Source organism: Coregonus lavaretus (genome assembly GCF_964263955.1).
Source record: "Coregonus lavaretus genome assembly, contig: HAP1_SCAFFOLD_355, whole genome shotgun sequence".
NCBI classification, from domain to species: Eukaryota; Metazoa; Chordata; class Actinopteri; order Salmoniformes; family Salmonidae; genus Coregonus; species Coregonus lavaretus.
The window spans coordinates 338,344-358,513 of NW_028156546.1; the positions used below are offsets into that span (position 1 = coordinate 338,344).

General features: G+C 44.9%; 2 protein-coding genes across 2 annotated transcripts in view; one reads left to right on the forward strand and one right to left on the reverse strand.

The window, feature by feature from the left end:
• Positions 1-538: 538 nt before the first annotated feature.
• Positions 539-5,085, forward strand: LOC311126246 (small COPII coat GTPase SAR1B-like). The gene is made up of 7 exons (XM_084200264.1): positions 539-625; positions 1,063-1,135; positions 1,241-1,360; positions 1,465-1,530; positions 1,673-1,776; positions 1,960-2,091; positions 2,509-5,085. The coding sequence occupies exons 2-7, from the start codon at positions 1,078-1,080 to the stop codon at positions 2,623-2,625; spliced, it is 597 nt and encodes a 198-aa protein (XP_084056390.1). The 5' UTR covers positions 539-625; positions 1,063-1,077; the 3' UTR covers positions 2,626-5,085.
• Positions 5,086-10,499: 5,414 nt separating this feature from the next.
• LOC311126221 (testican-2-like) overlaps positions 10,500-20,170 on the reverse strand; it is a gene marked incomplete at its 5' end in the record, with an annotated part of 29,039 nt that continues 19,368 nt past the window's right edge. The window contains one exon of the mRNA XM_084200233.1: positions 10,500-10,876. Within this exon, the coding sequence (XP_084056359.1) occupies positions 10,734-10,876 (143 nt within the window). The remainder of the gene's footprint in view (positions 10,877-20,170) is intronic.

Genomic DNA, 20,170 nt, shown 5'->3' on the forward strand with positions numbered 1-20,170 from the left:
CCCAGGTACAAATAGACATTTGTAACAATATGACCTTTATAGTCTGTCTAAACCTATACACTTTACGGTGTCTTGCATCATGTTGTTTGATACTGAAACCTGAAAATTTTCATAAATCTGAAAATAAATACCATCACCACACCCCCCTCCTCCTGTTCTGAGCATGGTCTTTACTGGTATCTAGTGGTCATGTATCATAATGCAAGCCTTATAACAGACATAAGAAAAGCTGTTTAAACAGGTGTGTTGAATGTAAAGAATAGAAATGGTTTCTCTAAAGTTGACTCTTACAGGCAATCACAGCATGAAAATAACTGCTGAAGAATCACTCATCCAAGACTCCTCCACTGCCAAGAGGAAAAGATGGGCGCTACTAGATGAAACGTCTATATATAATGCTTATAATATATGCAGAGGATTTGAGGTATTTTATGGGAAATGTAGGTGAAAGGTGAGCGTCATAATCCTGTTACAGTAAGCTCCCACACAGCAGGCGGCGCTAGTGCGCCACTAGGCTGGTTAGGTAGTTCCCCAAGTCACGTCGAAGAACAATACAATCAGCTGTTCGTTTATCGAATCCGCTAAAAAAAAATCTACACAAAGCTGTCATTGTTGACAGGGAGAGGTAAGATTTGGCAGCTTTATTCAAAATATTCAGTCTTTTATATAGTTACATAACGTTACTTGTGTTCCGTCATACCTTTACTTCGAAATAGAGAGCTGTCTGTCTGTGAGTCCTTAGTCCACATGAGCCCAGGGTTTTAGCTAAGCTGATAGCCACGTAGCCGAGCTAGCTAGCTAGCTAAGTTAGCTATCAGCTGGTGCTAACTAGCATGCTAGGATAAGGAAATACTTGTATTTTTGTTGACAAACCTAAAGCTGGCTAGCAGCAGTAGCAAGTGCATTTGCTTATGTAAAGAGAGCCTGTAGCTATTCATATAGTCATGATGCACTATCAAAATGCTGCTGATCCAGTGAGACAAGTTGATCCCGTCTGGACAAGTTGTCAGTGTGTTTGCTTGCTAGCTAGCTAGCTAACTTCCCGATTGTCTTCTTCCTTAGGCAAAGACCACTGAAATGTCATTCCTCTTTGATTGGATCTACAGAGGCTTTAGTGGTGTGCTACAGTTTTTAGGTAATCTCAGACTTGACTTCAAATGTATTGTCAGTATAACTGCATGTCACAATGAGTGGTGTGTGTTTCCAACTCAAACGTTACATTATCAATGTACTTTCCCAGGGTTGTACAAAAAGTCTGGGAAGCTGGTTTTCCTGGGGTTGGATAATGCTGGTAAAACGACCCTTCTGCATATGCTGAAAGATGACAGACTTGGACAGCATGTGCCCACGTTGCATCCAAGTAAGCAGCATAATTTCTAAGTATATTATTGGGTTGTTTTTAGTTCAGTAAATGGAGTGAACACAATGTCAGTGATTTTAAATGTGTTTTGTTTCTCCTTGAAGCATCAGAAGAGTTGACAATAGCTGGAATGACATTCACCACGTTTGATCTGGGCGGTCACGTACAAGGTAAGACTTAGGCCTAACTAAGTTGGCCACTGCGTCTTTCTAGGGTTTGGTCAGCATCTTGAGACATTACACTGTCTTTCTAGGGTTTGGTCAGCATCTTGACACATTACATAATGTGCTACATCTTCTGTCTCTTTCACAGCTAGAAGAGTTTGGAAGAACTATCTGCCGGCTATCAATGGAGTTGTCTTTCTGGTTGACTGTGCTGATCATGACCGCCTTACAGAATCCAAGATCGAACTTGATGTAAGTCACTTCCATTGCGCACAATGGGCCTCATTTATCAACATATTCATTATGAAAAATGCATACACAAAACCCACACAGTGAGGCAGCAATCAATGCAGGTTAGTCCAGGACACACAACAATCATTCTCACTGTCCCATCTCTGTCTCATTACTCAACCTCTTTCCCCTGTGTGTGTTCAGGCTCTGTTAGCAGATGAGACCATCCTCTCTGTGCCCGTGCTGGTCCTGGGTAACAAAATAGACCGTCCTGAAGCCATCAGTGAGGGGGGACTGAGAGAGGCGTTCGCTCTCGATGGTCAATGCACTGGAAAGGTAAGCATCATAGAGATAGACATGGCCTATGGGATTTGTATATATGGTTCATCATTATATTTTTTTCTTAAAGGCCATTTCAGATGAGTGTATAACACAACTACCGTGTGTGTCTGAATGATATGTGTGCGGTACAGTATTCATGTTCTTTAGGTATGCGGTAGAAAATGATAGTGGCACTCCAATCTATTTTCACCTTATTAAACACCTGATTTACTTAACAAAAGGCACATCTCAATAGGTGGTCCAGGTATGTTATGACATGGCACAAGTGGGTAAAAAAAAAACATAGTTTTTTTTTTACCCTTAAGTGTGTGTACATTACTGTATTTATACTTGGGATAATATTTTTCAACAGGAAAAGTTAAAAAAATAGCTGGAGTGGTCTTTAACCGCTGACCTTGTGTTCTTCTCCAGAGTAATGTGTCATTGAAGGATCTGCAGGTACGACCTCTGGAGATCTTCATGTGCAGTGTCCTGAAGAAGCAGGGTTATGGAGATGGCTTCAGGTGGCTGTCACAATACATCGACTGACATCTAGGCAGCGGTTCTTTTACTAAACGGGACTCCCATCTTTCTGGGGGAATGAAGAAGAAAAGCTATACAAGGAAATGTCCCTTATCTTCCAACCCCCCTGTGGAAAGATCTGAAGCTCCCAATGGTCAATAATCAGCTTTCTGATTGAGTCAATTTCAGCATTAATTGGTCAGTTTGAAAGGTTTCTATCTATGCAAACTTTTAAAAGTGGTTCATTGGTCACAAGATTCAAGATCGGTTTGCGTTTAATATTAGTCCATTAATTAAGTGTAATGTCAAACCATTCTCTGGCATGTAATTAGAGTATCCAATTATATCCAACGGATTTGATCATATCTGCAATTCAAGCTGCAGTATACGGCAGATGATATGTAAGAATGTAAAAACTTTATAAGTTATACTGTGAACTTTTTAATTATTTCTGAAAAATGATGGACCAAGTAGTTGTAAATGGAATAGATTATAAGGATATTTGTTTGACTGATTTATAAGGATATTTATGTGAATGGTGGTGGTACAATGCTTGTTGCTTGTACATAGCACTCCTACCTAGAATAAGATGTCATATCACTAAGAGGACATGAAAGACAATAGATAGACTGAGCATGATTATTCCCCCAGACCAAGTTCCAATGCACCGAATAGAGCGGTGTAAATGTTGTCTGAAGTTTAGGGGCTGGGTCCATTTGACCTGATTCTGTTTAGATACATGGACTGTGTCCCAAATGGCAGTAATATTCACTATATATATATATATAGTGCACTACTTTTGTGCCAACTTCAGAGAACCCATACTTTCTGTGCGTCCCGGTCAAAAGTAGTGCACTAAATAGGGAATAGGGTGGCGTTTGGGGTTTGCATCCCATGGGGGGTTTTGAGATCAATTGTAATTGTCCGTGCAGCTATTGCCTTCAATGCACTCAGCCAAAGACGTATGCAAACTATTTTTGCAAGTGACTTTGGGATGTTTAGAAATAATAGTCTTGGAGGGGGTTATAGTGGCGATGTAATGTTCATCCTACTACAGTTCAACGAATGAATGGCTATAGTGGCGTGATATGCATGTACATTGTAACAGGCCAGAACAAGAGACCGCCATTGCCATCATTCCAATGGTATGCAGCAATAAAGCGGAATGACCATCAGTGGCCACTGCAATGCTAATCTTAACAAAATGCTTTGCTACTCTACTAACACAGCTCTGGCAGAGGTGTCGTTGGAAAAATATATATATAAATTGGGTCCCTATTCAATCAGGTCTGGGTTAAAAATAGATAAATTGGACCCTATTCGGTCTGGTTTTAAAATAAATCCCACTTGCATGCTTGGAGTGACGTACTACTCAAGGAAACACCAGATAGCCTGGGCACCAGTTTGAATAGGGCCCTTGGTCTTTGCCTGGTCCTGGTCGCAGACCTGGGTCGTGTTCATTAGGCACCAAACGGATGAAAACGGACTCAAACGGGGAAGGACTTGGACAATGGAAACACTCATTTTCATTTTCAGTTGCAAAATGTTTTAAAATGTTTTCCGTTGCGGGCCCTAAAATGAACACGTCCCAGATATTTCTAGGCCTACTAGTAAATCTTCTCTCTCATTCTAAGCCTCTGTCATTTGCAACATTTCTTATTATTTTGATGTCGGGGTCTATTTAATTCAATCTGAAATGGCCGTCACTGACATATTTTAGTTGTTCGTTTATTTATCATCAGAATGAACTAATGGGAACAGGTACTTCCTGCCATGTAGGCTAATACTGCCTTATAGTTTAAATAGAGGGGAGAGTTTCAGCAGTTTGATTCAGCCTTTTGTTGATCTAATTGTCACGTTTCCTGTCTGCTGTGTAGGTCATTGTAGAAATGATTTATAATGTCCATGGTGTGAAGTATTGGCTGTGTGATTCAGACAAGTCTATGGTTGAAATGCTGCTGGTACTTCTTGACTATCTGTACAATGATATGAGAGTACACCTGTAGCTCTGAATCTCTGGGAATAACAGCCTTTGTATCAGCCAGTGTTGGGCTCAGTTCCATTTCAATTCATAAACTAAACTTATATTCCAATTTCTCTCAGAGCTTTTTAATGAGGAAAAATTGAATTGGAATTTCAGTTTCCTACCTGAATTGAGATGGAACTGACCCCAATGCTAAATATCAGTATTTAACTATTGAGTATCATTAACGTTTCTGTATTCATTGTAAATAATGTATGATGGTCTCTTTCTTTGTACAATTAATGTCCTTGGGCTGACAACACACGCAGGGTGTATCCCAAATAGCACCCTATTCCCTATATAGTGCACTGCTTTTGACCAAAGCCCTATTAGCCCTGGTCAAATGTAGTGCACTATATAAGGAATAGGCTGTCATTTGGCACGCAGACATTATTACTGGAGGTATTTATGATAACTCCGATCGTTTTAATGTGAGAAATTCCATAAATATTTTTAACAATCAATCCTCAGTTGTCATGTTTTGTTGTAGGGCTGTAGATGTATAATCCAGGCACTTGTCATCTCCCGTCTGGATTACTGCAACTCGCTGTTGGCTGGGCTCCCTGCCTGTGCCATTAAACCCCTACAACTTATCCAGAACGCTGCAGCCCGTCTGGTGTTTGACCTTCCCAAGTTCTCTCACGTCACCCCGCTCCTCCGCACACTCCACTGGCTTCCAGTTGAGGCTTGCATCTACTACAAGACCATGGTGCTTGCCTACGGAGCTGTGAGGAGAACGGCACCTCCTTACCTTCAGGCTCTGATCAGACCCTACACCCAAACAAGGGCACTACGTTCATCCACCTCTGGCCTGCTAGCTCCCCTACCTCTACAGAAGCACAGTTCCCGCTCAGCCCAGTCAAAGCTATTTGCTGCTCTGGCACCCCAATGGTGGAACAAGCTCTCCCACGACGCCAGGACAGCGGAGTTACTGACCACCTTCCGGAGACACTTGAAACCCTACCTCTTTAAGGAATACCTGGAATAGTACACTGCTCACAAAAATAAAGGGAACACTAAAATAACACATCCTAGATCTGAATGAATGAAATAATCTTATTAAATACTTTTTTCTTTACATAGTTGAATGTGCTGACAACAAAATCACACAAAAATGATCAATGGAAATCAAATGTATCAACCCATGGAGGTCTGGATTTGGATTCACACTCAAAATTAAAGTGGAAAACCACACTACAGGCTGATCCAACTTTGATGTAATGTCCTTAAAACAAGTCAAAATGAGGCTCAGTAGTGTGTGTGGCCTCCACGTGCCTGTATGACCTCCCTACAACGCCTGGGCATGCTCCTGATGAAGTGGCGGATGGTCTCCTGAGGGATCTCCTCCCAGACCTGGACTAAAGCATCCGCCAACTCCTGGACAGTCTGTGGTGCAACGTGGCGTTGGTGGATGGAGCAAGACATGTTGTCCCAGATGTGCTCAATTGGATTCAGGTCTGGGGAACGGGCGGGCCAGTCCATAGCATCAATGCCTTCCTCTTGCAGGAACTGCTGACACACTCCAGCCACATGAGGTCTAGCATTGTCTTGCATTAGGAGGAACCCAGGGCCAACCGCACCAGCATATGGTCTCACAAGGGGTCTGAGGATCTCATCTCGGTACCTAATGGCAGTCAGGCTACTTCTGGCGAGCACATGGAGGGCTGTGCGGCCCCCCAAAGAAATGCCACCCCACACCATGACTGACCCACCGCCAAACCGGTCATGCTGGAGGATGTTGCAGGCAGCAGAACGTTCTCCACGGCGTCTCCAGACTCTGTCACGTCTGTCACATGTGCTCAGTGTGAACCTGCTTTCATCTGTGAAGAGCACAGGGCGCCAGTGGCGAATTTGCCAATCTTGGTGTTCTCTGGCAAATGCCAAATGTCCTGCACGGTGTTGGGCTGTAAGCACAACCCCCACCTGTGGACGTCGGGCCCTCATACCACCCTCATGGAGTCTGTTTCTGACCGTTTGAGCAGACAAATGCACATTTGTGGCCTGCTGGAGGTCATTTTGCAGGGCTCTGGCAGTGCTCCTCCTGCTCCTCCTTGCACAAAGGCGGAGGTAGCGTTCCTGCTGCTGGGTTGTTGCCCTCCTACGGCCTCCTCCACGTCTCCTGATATACTGGCCTGTCTCCTGGTAGCGCCTCCATGCTCTGTACACTACGCTGACAGACACAGCAAACCTTCTTGCCACAGCTCGCATTGATGTGCCATCCTGGATGAGTTGCACTACCTGAGCCACTTGTGTGGGTTGTAGACTCCGTCTCATGCTACCACTAGAGTGAAAGCACCGCCAGCATTCAAAAGTGACCAAAACATCAGCCAGGAAGCATAGGAACTGAGAAGTGGTCTGTGGTCACCACCTGCAAAACCACTCCTTTATTGGGGGTGTCTTGCTAATTGCCTATAATTTCCACCTGTTGTCTATTCCATTTGCACAACAGCATGTGAAATGTATTGTCAATCAGTGTTGCTTCCTAAGTGGACAGTTTGATTTCACAGAAGTGTGATTGACTTGGAGTTACATTGTGTTGTTTAAGTGTATAAAGTAATCCTTCTACCCCCCACCCCCCCATAAAAAAAAATAAAAACAAGTGGTTGTCCCACTGGCTATAAGGTGAATGCACCAATTTGTAAGTCGCTCTGGATAAGAGTGTCTGCTAAATGATGTAAATATATTGCAAACGCTACAAATCCACACTTCTAATCTACACGTGATATTAAAGTATGTTTGAGACCAGCATTATTTGCAAATACTGTATAAATACGCAATTAACTAAAAGTATAATCTTCGGTGCAGGGCTGCTATCAAGTAACTTCCAAAGAGTTCATTACATTTTAACAGACGCTCTTATCCAGAGCGACTTACAGTTAGTGAGTGCATACATTTTCATACTGCCCCCCCCCCCCACCCCACCCCATTCTTTATCTAGTTCACCCTATGGGCCCTGATCAAAAGTAGTGCACTACAAAGGCAATAGGGTGCCATTTGGGATACAGACGAAGATGGCAAATCTCACTTTGAGCCTGTACATTATTTATCTGCTTCCAGAGCGGTATCCTCTTCTGCCTGTCACACCACAGGGACAACAGTGGCTCAGCATCTGCCGTGTCATGCCTTTAAATTCCCCCAGAGGGGAGAAATCCATGTGCGAAAGGGTGCATCTCAGTAGTGTTCTATGGTTTACGTGGCTTTCACCTGTGTCTTCAGCACCCAGATACTTTGCTGTTGAGACCACTGAGCTATGGTTGGGACCACTGAGCTATGGTTGAGACCACTGAGCTATGGTTGAGACCACTGAGCTATGGTTGAGACCACTGAGCTATGGTCGAGACCACTGAGCTATGGACGAGACCACTGAGCTATGGACGAGACCACTGAGCTATGGTTGAGACCACTGAGCTATGGTTGAGACCACTGAGCTATGGACGGGACCACTGAGCTATGGACGGGACCACTGAGCTATGGACGAGACCACTGAGCTATGGACGAGACCAATGAGCTATGGACGAGACCACTGAGCTATGGTTGAGACCACTGAGCTATGGTTGAGACCACTGAGCTATGGACGAGACCACTGAGCTATGGACGGGACCACTGAGCTATGGACGAGACCACTGAGCTATGGACGAGACCACTGAGCTATGGTTGGGACCACTGAGCTATGGTTGAGACCACTGAGCTATGGACGAGGCCACTGAGCTATGGTTGGGACCACTGAGCTATGGTTGAGACCACTGAGCTATGGACGAGACCACTGAGCTATGGACGAGACCACTGAGCTATGGACGAGACCACTGAGCTATAGTTGGGACCACTGAGCTATGGTTGAGACCACTGACCTATGGACGAGACCACTGAGCTATGGTTGAGACCACTGAGCTATGGTTGGGACCACTGAGCTATGGACGAGACCACTGAGCTATGGACGGGACCACTGAGCTATGGTTGGGACCACTGAGCTATGGTTGAGACCACTGAGCTATGGACGAGACCACTGAGCTATGGACGAGACCACTGAGCTATGGACGAGACCACTGAGCTATGGACGAGACCACTGAGCTATGGACGAGACCACTGAGCTATGGACGAGACCACTGAGCTATGGTTGAGCCTGTTGAGAGTGCAGTTTCATGTGCTGACGTTGGGAGGCAGCTTAGGACCAATGAAATGAAAACCTGTCTCCACGTTCAGCTCTGACATAAACTTCCATTTTAGGTCATAGAGAGACTTGAAGTAAAGAATCCTATAATTATCCTTGTTTGTTAGAATTTTTTTAACTATCCATTGTCAGTAATTTTGTTGATCATATACATTATGCATCACTATATATTCTAACTCTCCAACAGATATCACGTTAGAAAGGATTCAGATATTTACCTCTCAACTCTTACTAAAATTGCAACAGAGAAGGTATTTGTAAAGTAGTACTGAAAAAGCTAGAGGTTTTGGGCCCAATGCCTTTAATAGTAAAGTGCTCAGCCTAGAGGTACATTCATGTTCACTATAACGTGCAAATACTAAAAACAACTAAAGTGATGGGGGTAATGATGAAAACACATGGTAACAATATACTCATGGAAAACAATCCTAACAGTGAGAATTCAAGTATACACACAGAACTTCAAGTAGCATACACATCGTTTTTATAAACACCGAAATAAAGATGTAAGTAGCAGACTGAGAATAGAACATTGACTGACACATTCTTTGAAGTGATTTACAAAGTTCCATAGGTAAGGTAGTGTCGGCTTCCCAAATGGTAGACTATTCCCTATATGGCAGACTATTCTCTATATAGTGCACTACTTTTGACCAGAGTCATATGGGCCCTGGTCTAAAGTAGTGCATTATATAGGGAATAAGGGTGCCATTTGGGACGTCGCCTTGGTGGTGTTGGTTGTTGGGACAAGTAATATACATTCTACAAGTTCTGAGTTTAAATAATACAGTAGGTAACAAAGGTCCCTTAGCAGTTTCATGAGAGATATTAGTAGTCATTGTGTCTATGTTAATCGACATAATATTTTAAAGGTTTATAGAGAGCCGAGAGCCGTGTACATCAGTATACCTTTACCAATATAGTAGCACAAAACCTTCCTTAATAACAACCCTGTTTCTAAGTACTGTATTTATCTACATAATTCATGAAACACATTGACTATTTTTGACTAATTATCCAATGAGTAAAATTACCTTTGACAACATTTTGTCAAAATCTTAAATGAGAAATATGCTTCGTAAGAAACGATTAAGAGAAAATAACAATTTCCCTCAGTAGTGGAGTCACCCCCTAAAGAGAGGATTCACCCCAAATGGCACCCTAATCCCTGCATAGTGCACGACTTTAGACCAAAGCTTTATGGGCCCTCATCAAAAGTAGTGCACTATCAAGGGAATAAGGTGCCATTTCTTCCCGCTAGTCTTGTTGTTTCGCTTCATAGATCATTGCTAGAGGATTTATATACGCAGCGGCTCTGATTTTGGCAACGTAACCACGTACTGAACAATTTTCCACTCAATCTGTTCCATTTTAGCAGAACTGTGATTTCAATATTCAAGCAATTGTTCACAGTGGAAAATAAATGTATAATTTATATGCGTTTCTGACAGTAACAGTTGATGGACAGATAGATTACCCGACGATAGTACTCTATGATGTCGCTAGATGCTGTTCTTCAGAAACAGCGAAACAGGACGCTCTCTTGCTCACAAAACAGAAAAGAATGAAGCAATAATTCACATATTTAAGACAAAAACTAGCAATCTCACCACTGTACCGTGGGCCCCTCACCCCTCACCCCTCACCTCCCACTCCCCATATCCACAGGGGACAATACAGACAGAATTCCATAACCCGCCCCGAAATCCCCAAATCTTTTTCTGCTCGGAGAGAAAGATGCTTGCGTCCCAAATGGCACCCTATTCCCTATATAGTGCACTACCTTTTGACCAGGGGGTCCTATGGGTGTCCCTATGAGCCCTGGTCTAAAGTAGTGCACTATATAGGGAATAGGGTGCCATTTGGGATGCCGCCTCAGCCATCATCCCTGCAGTTGTAGGCCAGTGGATTCGTCGCGACCAGGCTCTCCGTTTGTGTTCAGTTCTACCAGATGTATCCTCCGTCGTCTGCCTCCCCCTCTTCCTCCTCCTCCTCCGCCTCTTCTCCGTTCTCCTCCGCCTCCTTCTCCTCCTCATCCTCCCATCCCACGCCACTCCCAAAACCTCCAGAATATCCCACCAGCTCATCTGGAACGAGGGATGAAATGAAAGGAGTATTTCTCAGTTAACAATTCCTATGATTTCATGTGACAAAAGACACAAGGTGACATACAGTAGAATGTTTGTAGGTAGTTAATACTGGTACATATTGCAGTCTCTCCTTGTCCATAAACTGCTTTCAGGGTAAGGACAGAAATTTGTATTTTTTATTTAAATTAACTATCCCTTTAATACTGATTAAATTCAAACAAACCACACCACACCGCCATGGCCTTCCCACTGCTCTTGACTGTTCAGTGCAGTGTGATGTCCGCACAGTGCATTTGTTTCAATCTTGGTTTTATTATAAGACCAAAAGCCATTTTGTTTTAGCCCTATACAGCCCTATACAGCCCTATACAGCCATATACAGCCCTACAGCTCTACAGCCCTATACAGCCCTACAGCCCTATAGCCCTATACAGCCCTATACAGCCCTACAGCCCTATACAGCTCTATACAGCCCTATACAGCCCTATACAGCCCTACAGCCCTATACAGCCCTATACAGCCCTACAGCCCTATACAGCCCTATACAGCCCTACAGCCCTATACAGCCCTATAGCCCTATACAGCCCTATACAGCCCTACAGCCCTATACAGCCCTACAGCCCTATACAGCCCTATACAGCCTTATACAGCCCTATACAGCCCTATACAGCCCTACAGCCCTATACAGCCCTATACAGCCCTGCAGCTCTATACAGCCCTATACAGCCCTATAGCTCTATACAGCCCTACAGCTCTATACAGCCCTATACAGCCCTACAGCCCTATACAGCCCTACAGCCCTATAGCCCTATACAGCCCTATACAGCCCTATACAGCCCTACAGCCCTAAACAGCCCTATACAGCCCTATACAGCCCTACAGCCCTATACAGCCCTATAGAGCCCTACAGCTCTATACAGCCCTATACAGCCCTATAGCTCTATACAGCCCTACAGCTCTATACAGCCCTATACAGCCCTACAGCCCTATACAGCCCTATACAGCCCTATACAGCCCTACAGCCCTATACAGCCCTACAGCTCTATACAGCCCTATACAGCCCTATAGCTCTATACAGCCCTACACAGCTCTATACAGCCCTATACAGCCCTACAGCCCTATACAGCCCTACAGCCCTATAGCCCTATACAGCCCTATACAGCCCTATACAGCCCTACAAACCTATACAGCCCTATACAGCCCTACAGCCCTATACAGCCCTATACAGCCCTACAGCCCTATACAGCCCTATACAGCCCTATACAGCCCTACACAGCCCTATACAGCCCTATACAGCCCTACAGCCCTATACAGCCCTATACAGCCCTAGAGCCCTATACAGCCCTACAGCCCTATACAGCCTTACAGCCCTATACAGCCCTACAGCCCTATACAGCCCTATACAGCCCTATACAGCCCTGGAGCCCTACAGCCCTATACAGCCCTATACAGCCCTATACAGCCCTGCCGCCCTATACAGCCCTACAGCCCTACAGCCCTATACAGCCCTACAGCCCTATACAGCCCTATACAGATGGAGTTTGAAGTGGAGGGACTACAGGGCTTAGCATGTCTCTCGAGGAGGCAAAAAATATATTTTGGCTTGGAAAAGTCAGGTAATTGATTAAGGGAGGAGGATTGCTTTAAAGCAGTATCCAAATCCATAGGATGTAGTGATCACAATATAGTAGCCATATCTAGGAAAACCAAAGTCCCAAAGGCTGGGCCTAATATAGTGTATAAGAGGTCATACAATACGTTTTGTAGTGATTCCTATGTTGTTGGTGTTTATTTTATTTTATTTTATTTTTATTTCACCTTTATTTAACCAGGTAAGCCAGTTGAGAACAAGTTCTCATTTACAACTGCGACCTGGCCAAGATAAAGCAAAGCAGTGCGATAAAAACAACAACACAGAGTTACATATGGGGTAAAACAAAACAAAGTCAAAAATACAACAGAAATAAATATATACAGTGTGTGCAAATGTAGCAAGTTATGGAAGTAAGGCAATAAAAAGGCTATAGTGCAAAATAATTACAATTAGTATTAACACTGGAATGATAGATGTGCAAGAGATGATGTGCAAATAGAGATACTGGGGTGCAAAATAGCAAAATAAATAACAATATGGGGATGAGGTAGTTGGGCGGGCTAATTTCAGATGGGCTGTGTACAGGTGCAGTGATCGGTAAGGTGCTCTGACAACTGATGCTTAAAGTTAGTGAGGGAGATAAGTGTCTCCAGCTTCAGAGATTTATGCAATTTGTTCCAGTCATTGGCAGCAGAGAACTGGTCTGTGGTGTGTAATGAGGAGCAACCAGACGCTGCACTTAAAACATTTATGAAATTGCTTATTCCAGTTACTAATAAGCATGAAGCCATTAAGAAAATTACTGAAAAAACTGTTAAATCTCCTTGGATTTATGAGGAATTGAAAAATGGTATGGTTGAGAGGGATGAGGCAAAAGGAATGGCAAATAAGTCTGGCAGCCCAACCGATTGGCAAACGTACTGCAAATTGAGAAATCATGTGACTAAACTTAATAAAAAGAAACTATACTATGAAACAAAAATATATGATATAAAGAATGATAGTAAAAAGCTTTGGAGCACCTTAAATTAAATATTGGTAAAAAGGCAAACTCGACTCCATCATTCATTGAATCAAATGGCTCATTCATCACAAAACCCACTGATTTTGCCAACTACTTTAATGACTTTTTCATTGGCAAGATTAGCAGATTTAGGCATGACATGCCAGCAACAAACGCTGACACTACACATCCAAGTATATCTGACCAAATTATGAAAGACAAGCATTTTAACTTTTGAATTCCGTAAAGTGAGTGTGGAAGAGGTGAAAATATGATTGTTGTCTATCAGCAATGGCAAGCCACCGGGGTCTGACAACCTGGATGGAAAATAGCGGACGATATTGCTACTCCTATTTGCCATATCTTCAATTTAAGCCTACTAGAAAGTGTGCCCTCAGGTCTGGAGGGAAGCAAAAGTCATTCCACTACCCCAAGAATAGTAAAGCCAAATCAAATCAAATTAAATCAAATCAAATTTTATTGGTCACATGCGCCGAATACAACAGGTGCAGACATTACAGTGAAATGCTTACTTACAGCCCTTAACCAACAGTGCATTTATTTTAAACAAAAAAAGTAAGAATAAAACAACAACAAAAAAAGTGTTGAGAAAAAAAGAGCAGAAGTAAAATAAAGTGACAGTAGGGAGGCTATATATACAGGGGGGTACAATCAGCCTGTTACCAAACCTTAGTAAACTTCTGGAAAGAATTGTGTTTGACCAAATACAATGCTATTTTACAGTAAACAAATTGACAACAGATTTTCAGCACGCTTATAGGGAAGGACATTCAACAAGCACAGCATGATAAAAAGATTGTGGGGGCTGTTTTGTTAGACTTCAGTGCGGCTTTTGACATTATCGATCATAGTCTGCCGCTGGTAAAACGTACACTACCTGCATTCAAATTAACAGGTGTGCCTTCTTAAAAGTTAATTTGTGGAATTTATTTCCTTCTTAATGCGTTTGAGCCAATCAGTTGTGTTGTGACAAGGTAGGGGGGGTATACAGAAGATAGCCCTATTTGGTAAAACACCAAGTCCATATTATGGCAAGAACAGCTCAAATAAGCAAAGAGAAACGACAGTCCATCATTACTTTAAGGCATGAAGGTCAGTCAATACGGAACATTTCAAGAACTTTGAACGTTTCTTCAAGTGCAGTCGCAAAAACGATCAAGCGCTATGATGAAACTGGCTCTCTTGAGGACCGCCACAGGAATGGCAGACCCAGAGTTACCTCTGCTGCAGAGGATAAGTTCATTAGAGTTACCAGCCTCAGAAATTGCAGCCCAAATAAATGCTTCACAGAGTTCAAGTCACAGACACATCTCAACATCAACTGTTCAGAGGGGACTGTGTGAATCAGGCCTTCATGGTCGAATTGCTGCAAAGAAACCACTACTAAAGGACACCAATAACAAGAAGAGACTTGCTTGGGCCAAGAAACACGAGCAATGGACATTAGACCGGTGGAAATGTGTCCTTTGGTCTGGAGTCCAAATTTGAGATTTTTGGTTCCAACCACCATGTCTTTGTGTGACGCGGTGTGGGTGAACGGATGATCTCTGCATGTGTGGTTCCCACCGTAAAGAATGGAGGAGGAGGTGTTATGGTGTGGGGGTGCTTTGCTGGTGACACTGTCAGTGATTTATTTAGAATTCATGGCACACTTAACCAGCATGGCTACCACAGCATTCTGCAGCGATACGCCATCCATTCTGGTTTGGGCTTAGTGGAACTATCATTTGTTTTTCAACAGGACAATGACTCAACACACCTCCAGGCTGTGTAAGGGCTATTTTACCAAGAAGGAGAGTGATGGAGTGCTGCATCAGATGACCTGGCCTCCACAATCCCCCGGCCTCAACCCAATTGAGCCTCCCTATAGGCTGTCTTGTCGTTGTCGGTGATCAGGCCTACCACTATCATCTGCAAACTTAATGATGGTGTTGGAGTCGTGCCTGGCCATGCAGTCATGGGTGAACAGGGAGTACAGGAGGGGACTGAGCATGCACCCTGAGGTGCCCCCGTGTTGAGGATTAGCGTGGCGGATGGGTTGTTACCTACCCTTACCACATGGGGGGCGGCCCGTCAGGAAGTCCAGGATCCAGTTGCAGAGGGAGGTGTTTAGTTCCAGGGTCCTTAGCTTAGTGATGAGCTTTGAGGGCACTATGGTGTTGAACGCTGAGCTGTAGTCAATGAATAGCATTCTCACATAGGTGTTCCTTTTGTCCAGGTGTGAAAGGGCAGTGTGGAGCGCAATAGAGATTGCATCATCTGTGGATCTGTTGGGGCGGTATGCAAATTGGAGTGGGTCTAGGGTTTCTGGGATAATGGTGTTGATGTGAGCCATGACCAGCCTTTCAAAGCACTTCATGGCTACAGACGTGAGTGCTGCGGGTCAGTAGTCATTTAGGCAGGTTACCTTAGTGTTCTTGGGCACAGGGACTATGGTGGTCTGCTTGAAACATGTTGGTATTACAGACTCAGACAGGGAGAGGTTGAAAATGTCAGTGAAGACACTTGCCAGTTGGTCAGCGCATGCTCAGAGTACACGTCCTGGTAATCCGTCTGGCCCTGCGGCCTTGTGAATGTTGACCTGTTTAAAGGTCTTACTCACATCGGCTACGGAGAGCGTGATCACACAGTCGTCCGGAACAGCTGATGCGCTCATGCATGTTTCAGTGTTACTTGCCTCGAAGCGAGCATAGAAGTAATTTAGCTCGTCTGGTAGGCTCGTGTCACTTGGCAGCTCGCGGCTGTGCTTCCCTTTGTACTCTGTAATAGTTTGCAAGCCCTGCCACATCCGACGAGCGTCGGAGCCGGTGTAGTACGATTCGATCTTAGTCCTGTATTGACGCTTTGCCTGTTTGATGGTTCGTCGGAGGGCATAGCGGGATTTCTTATAAGCTTCCGGGTTAGAGTCCCGCTCCTTGAAAGCGGCAGCTCTACCCTTTAGCTCAGTGCGGATGTTGCCTGTAATCCATGGCTTCTGGTTAGGGTATGTAAGTACAGTCACTGTGGGGACGACGTCATCGATGCACTTATTGATGAAGCCAGTGACTGATGTGGTGTACACCTCAATGCCATCGGAAGAATCCCGGAACATATTCCAGTCTGTGCTAACAAAACAGTCCTGTAGCTTAGCATCTACTTCATCTGACCACTTTTTTATTGACTGAGTCACTGGTGTTTCCTGCTTTAGTTTTTGCTTGTAAGCAGGAATCAGGAGGATATAATTATGGTCAGATTTGCCAAATGGAGGGCGAGGGAGAGCTTTGTACGCGTGTCTGTGTGTGGAGTAAAGGTGGTCTAGAGTTTTTTTCCCCCCTCTGGTTGCACATTTAACATGCTGGTAGAAATGAGGTAAAACTAATGTAAGTTTCCCTGCATTAAAGTCCCCGGCCACTAGGGGCGCCGTCTCTGGATGAGCGTTTTCCTGTTTGCTTTTAGCACAGCCGTGCTAAAAAAGTAGTTTTGCACAACCTCGAGTGTACAATTGCTTTTCAACAGCTTACCAATTAAATAAAAAACGTTATTTTGATAAACATATTCATAGGCTATTACTTCATACCTCAGCGAAAAGATAGGCCTAGTCCCGACACATCTATGGTTGCTAGCCAAGCCGGCTGGCCATTCATTCTGGTAAGGTTGCCAGAGACTCGACCCAGTCGTTTAGTCTTTTTGTTCTAAACTAAGCAAAAAAAGAAACGTCCTCTCACTGTCAACTGCGTTTATTTTCAGCAAACTTAACATGTGTAAATATTTGTATGAACATAACAAGTGAGTCAACAACTGAGACATAAACTGAACAAGTTCCACAGACATGTGACTAACAGAAATTGAATAATGTGTCCCTGAACAAAGGGGGGGTCAAAATCAAAAGTAACAGTCAGTATCTGGTGTGGCCACCAGCTGCATTAAGTACTGCTGTGCATCTCCTCCTCATGGACTGCACCAGATTTGCCAGTTCTTGCTGTGAGATGTTACCCCACTCTTCCACCAAGGCACCTGCAAGTTCCCGGACATTTCTGGGGGGTATGGCCCTAGCCCTCACCCTCCGATCCAACAGGTCCCAGACGTGCTCAATGGGATTGAGATCCGGCCTCTTCGCTGGCCATGGCAGAACACTGACATTCCTGTCTTGCAGGAAATCACACACAGAACGAGCAGTATGGCTGGTGGCATTGTCATGCTGGAGGGTCATGTCAGGATGAGCCTGCAGGAAGGGTACCACATGAGGGAGGAGGATGTCTTCCCTGTAACGCACAGCGTTGAGATTGCCTGCAATGACAACAAGCTCAGTCCGATGATGCTGTGACACACCGCCCCAGACCATGACGGACCCTCCACCTCCAAATCGATCCCGCTCCAGAGTACAGGCCTCGGTGTAACGCTCATTCCTTCGACGATAAACGCGAATCCGACCATCACCCCGGTGAGACAAAACCGCGAGGACCTGCCTTACAACAGGCCTATAAGCCCTCAGTCCAGCCTCTCTCAGCCTATTGGGGACAGTCTGAGCACTGATGGAGGCATTGTGCGTTCCTGGTGTATCTCGGGCAGTTGTTGCTGCCATCCTGTACCTGTCCCGCAGGTGTGATGTTCAGATGTACCGATCCTGTGCAGGTGTTGTTACACGTGGTCTGCCACTGCAAGGACGATCAGCTGTCCGTCCTGTCTCCCTGTAGCGCTGTCTTAGGCGTCTCACAGTACAGACATTGCAATTTATTGCCTTGGCCACATCTGCAGTCCTCATGCCTCCTTGCAGCATGCCTAAGGCACGTTCATGCAGATGAGCAGGGACCCTGGGCATCTTTCTTTTGGTGTTTTTCAGAGTCAGTAGAAAGGCCTCTTTAGTGTCCTAAGTTTTCATAACTGTGACCTTAATTGCCTACCGTCTGTAAGCTGTTAGTGTCTTAACGACCGTTCCACAGGTGCATGTTCATCAATTGTTTATGGTTCATTGAACAAGCATGGGAAACAGTGTTTAAACCCTTTACGATGAAGATCTGTGAAGTTATTTGGATTTTTTACGAATTATCTCTGAAAGACAGAGTCCTGGAAAAGGGATGTTTCTTTTTTTAACTGATATATTTATGGACGCAAACCCAGTCGTTCGTTCTAAATGTTTTGCTAGCACAGACTGGAACATGTTCCGGGATTCTTCAGACAGCATTGAGGAGTACACCACATCAGTCACTGGCTTCATCAATAAGTGCATCGATGATGTCGTCCCCACAGTGACCGTACGTACATACCCCAACCAGAAGCCATGGATTACAGGAAACATCCGCACTGAGCTAAAGGGTAGAGCTGCCGCTTTCAAGGAACGGGACTCTAACCCGGACGCTTATAAGAAATCCCGCTATGACCTCCGACGAACCATCAAACAGGCAAAGAGTCAATACAGGTCTAAGATTGAATCATACTACACTGGCTCTGACGCTCGTCGGATGTGGCAGGGCTTGAAAACTATTACAGACTACAAAGGGAAGCACAGCCGCGAGCTGCCCAGTGACACAAGCCTACCAGACGAGCTAAACCACTTCTATGCTCGCTTCGAGGCAAGCAACACTGAAGCATGCATGAGAGCACCAGCTGTTCCGGACGACTATGTGATCACGCTCTCCGTAGCCGATGTGAGTAAGACTTTTAAGCAGGTCAACATTCACAAGGCCGCAGGGCCAGACGGATTACCAGGACGTGTACTCCGAGCATGTGCTGACCAACTGGCAAGTGTCTTCACTGACATTTTCAACATGTCCCTGACTGAGTCTGTAATACCAACATGTTTCAAGCAGACCACCATAGTCCCCGTGCCCAAGAACTCTAAGATAACCTGCCTAAATGACTACCGACCCGTGGCACTGACGTCTGTAGCCATGAAGTGCTTTGAAAGACTGGTCATGGCTCACATCAACAGCATAATCCCAGAAACCCTAGACCCACTCCAATTTGCATACCGCCCCAACAGATCCACAGATGATGCAATCTCTATCGCACTCCACACTGCCCTTTCCCACCTGGACAAGAGGAACACCTACGTGAGAATGCTATTCATTGACTACAGCTCAGCATTCAACACCATAGTGCCCTCAAAGCTCATCACTAAGCTAAGGATCCTGGGACTAAACACCTCCCTCTGCAACTGGATCCTGGACTTCCTGACGGGCCGCCCCCAGGTGGTAAGGGTAGGTAACAACACATCTGCCACACTGATCCTCAACACGGGGGCCCCTCAGGGGTGCGTGCTCAGTCCCCTCCTGTACTCTCTGTTCACCCATGACTGCATGGCCAGGCACGACTCCAACACCATCATTAAGTTTGCCGACGACACAACAGTGGTAGGCCTGATCACCGACAACGATGAGACAGCCTATAGGGAGGAGGTCAGAGATCTGGCCGTGTGGTGCCAGGACAACAACCTCTCCCTCAACGTGACCAAGACAAAGGAGATGATTGTGGACTACAGGAAAAAAAAGAGGACTGAGCACGCCCCCATTCTCATCGACGGGGCTGTAGTGGAACAGGTTGAGAGCTTCAAGTTCCTTGGTGTCCACATCACCAACGAACTATCATGGTCCAAACACACCAAGACAGTCGTGAAGAGGGCACGACAAAGCCTATTCCCCCTCAGGAGACTAAAAAGATTTGGCATGGGTCCTCAGATCCTCAAAAAATTCTACAG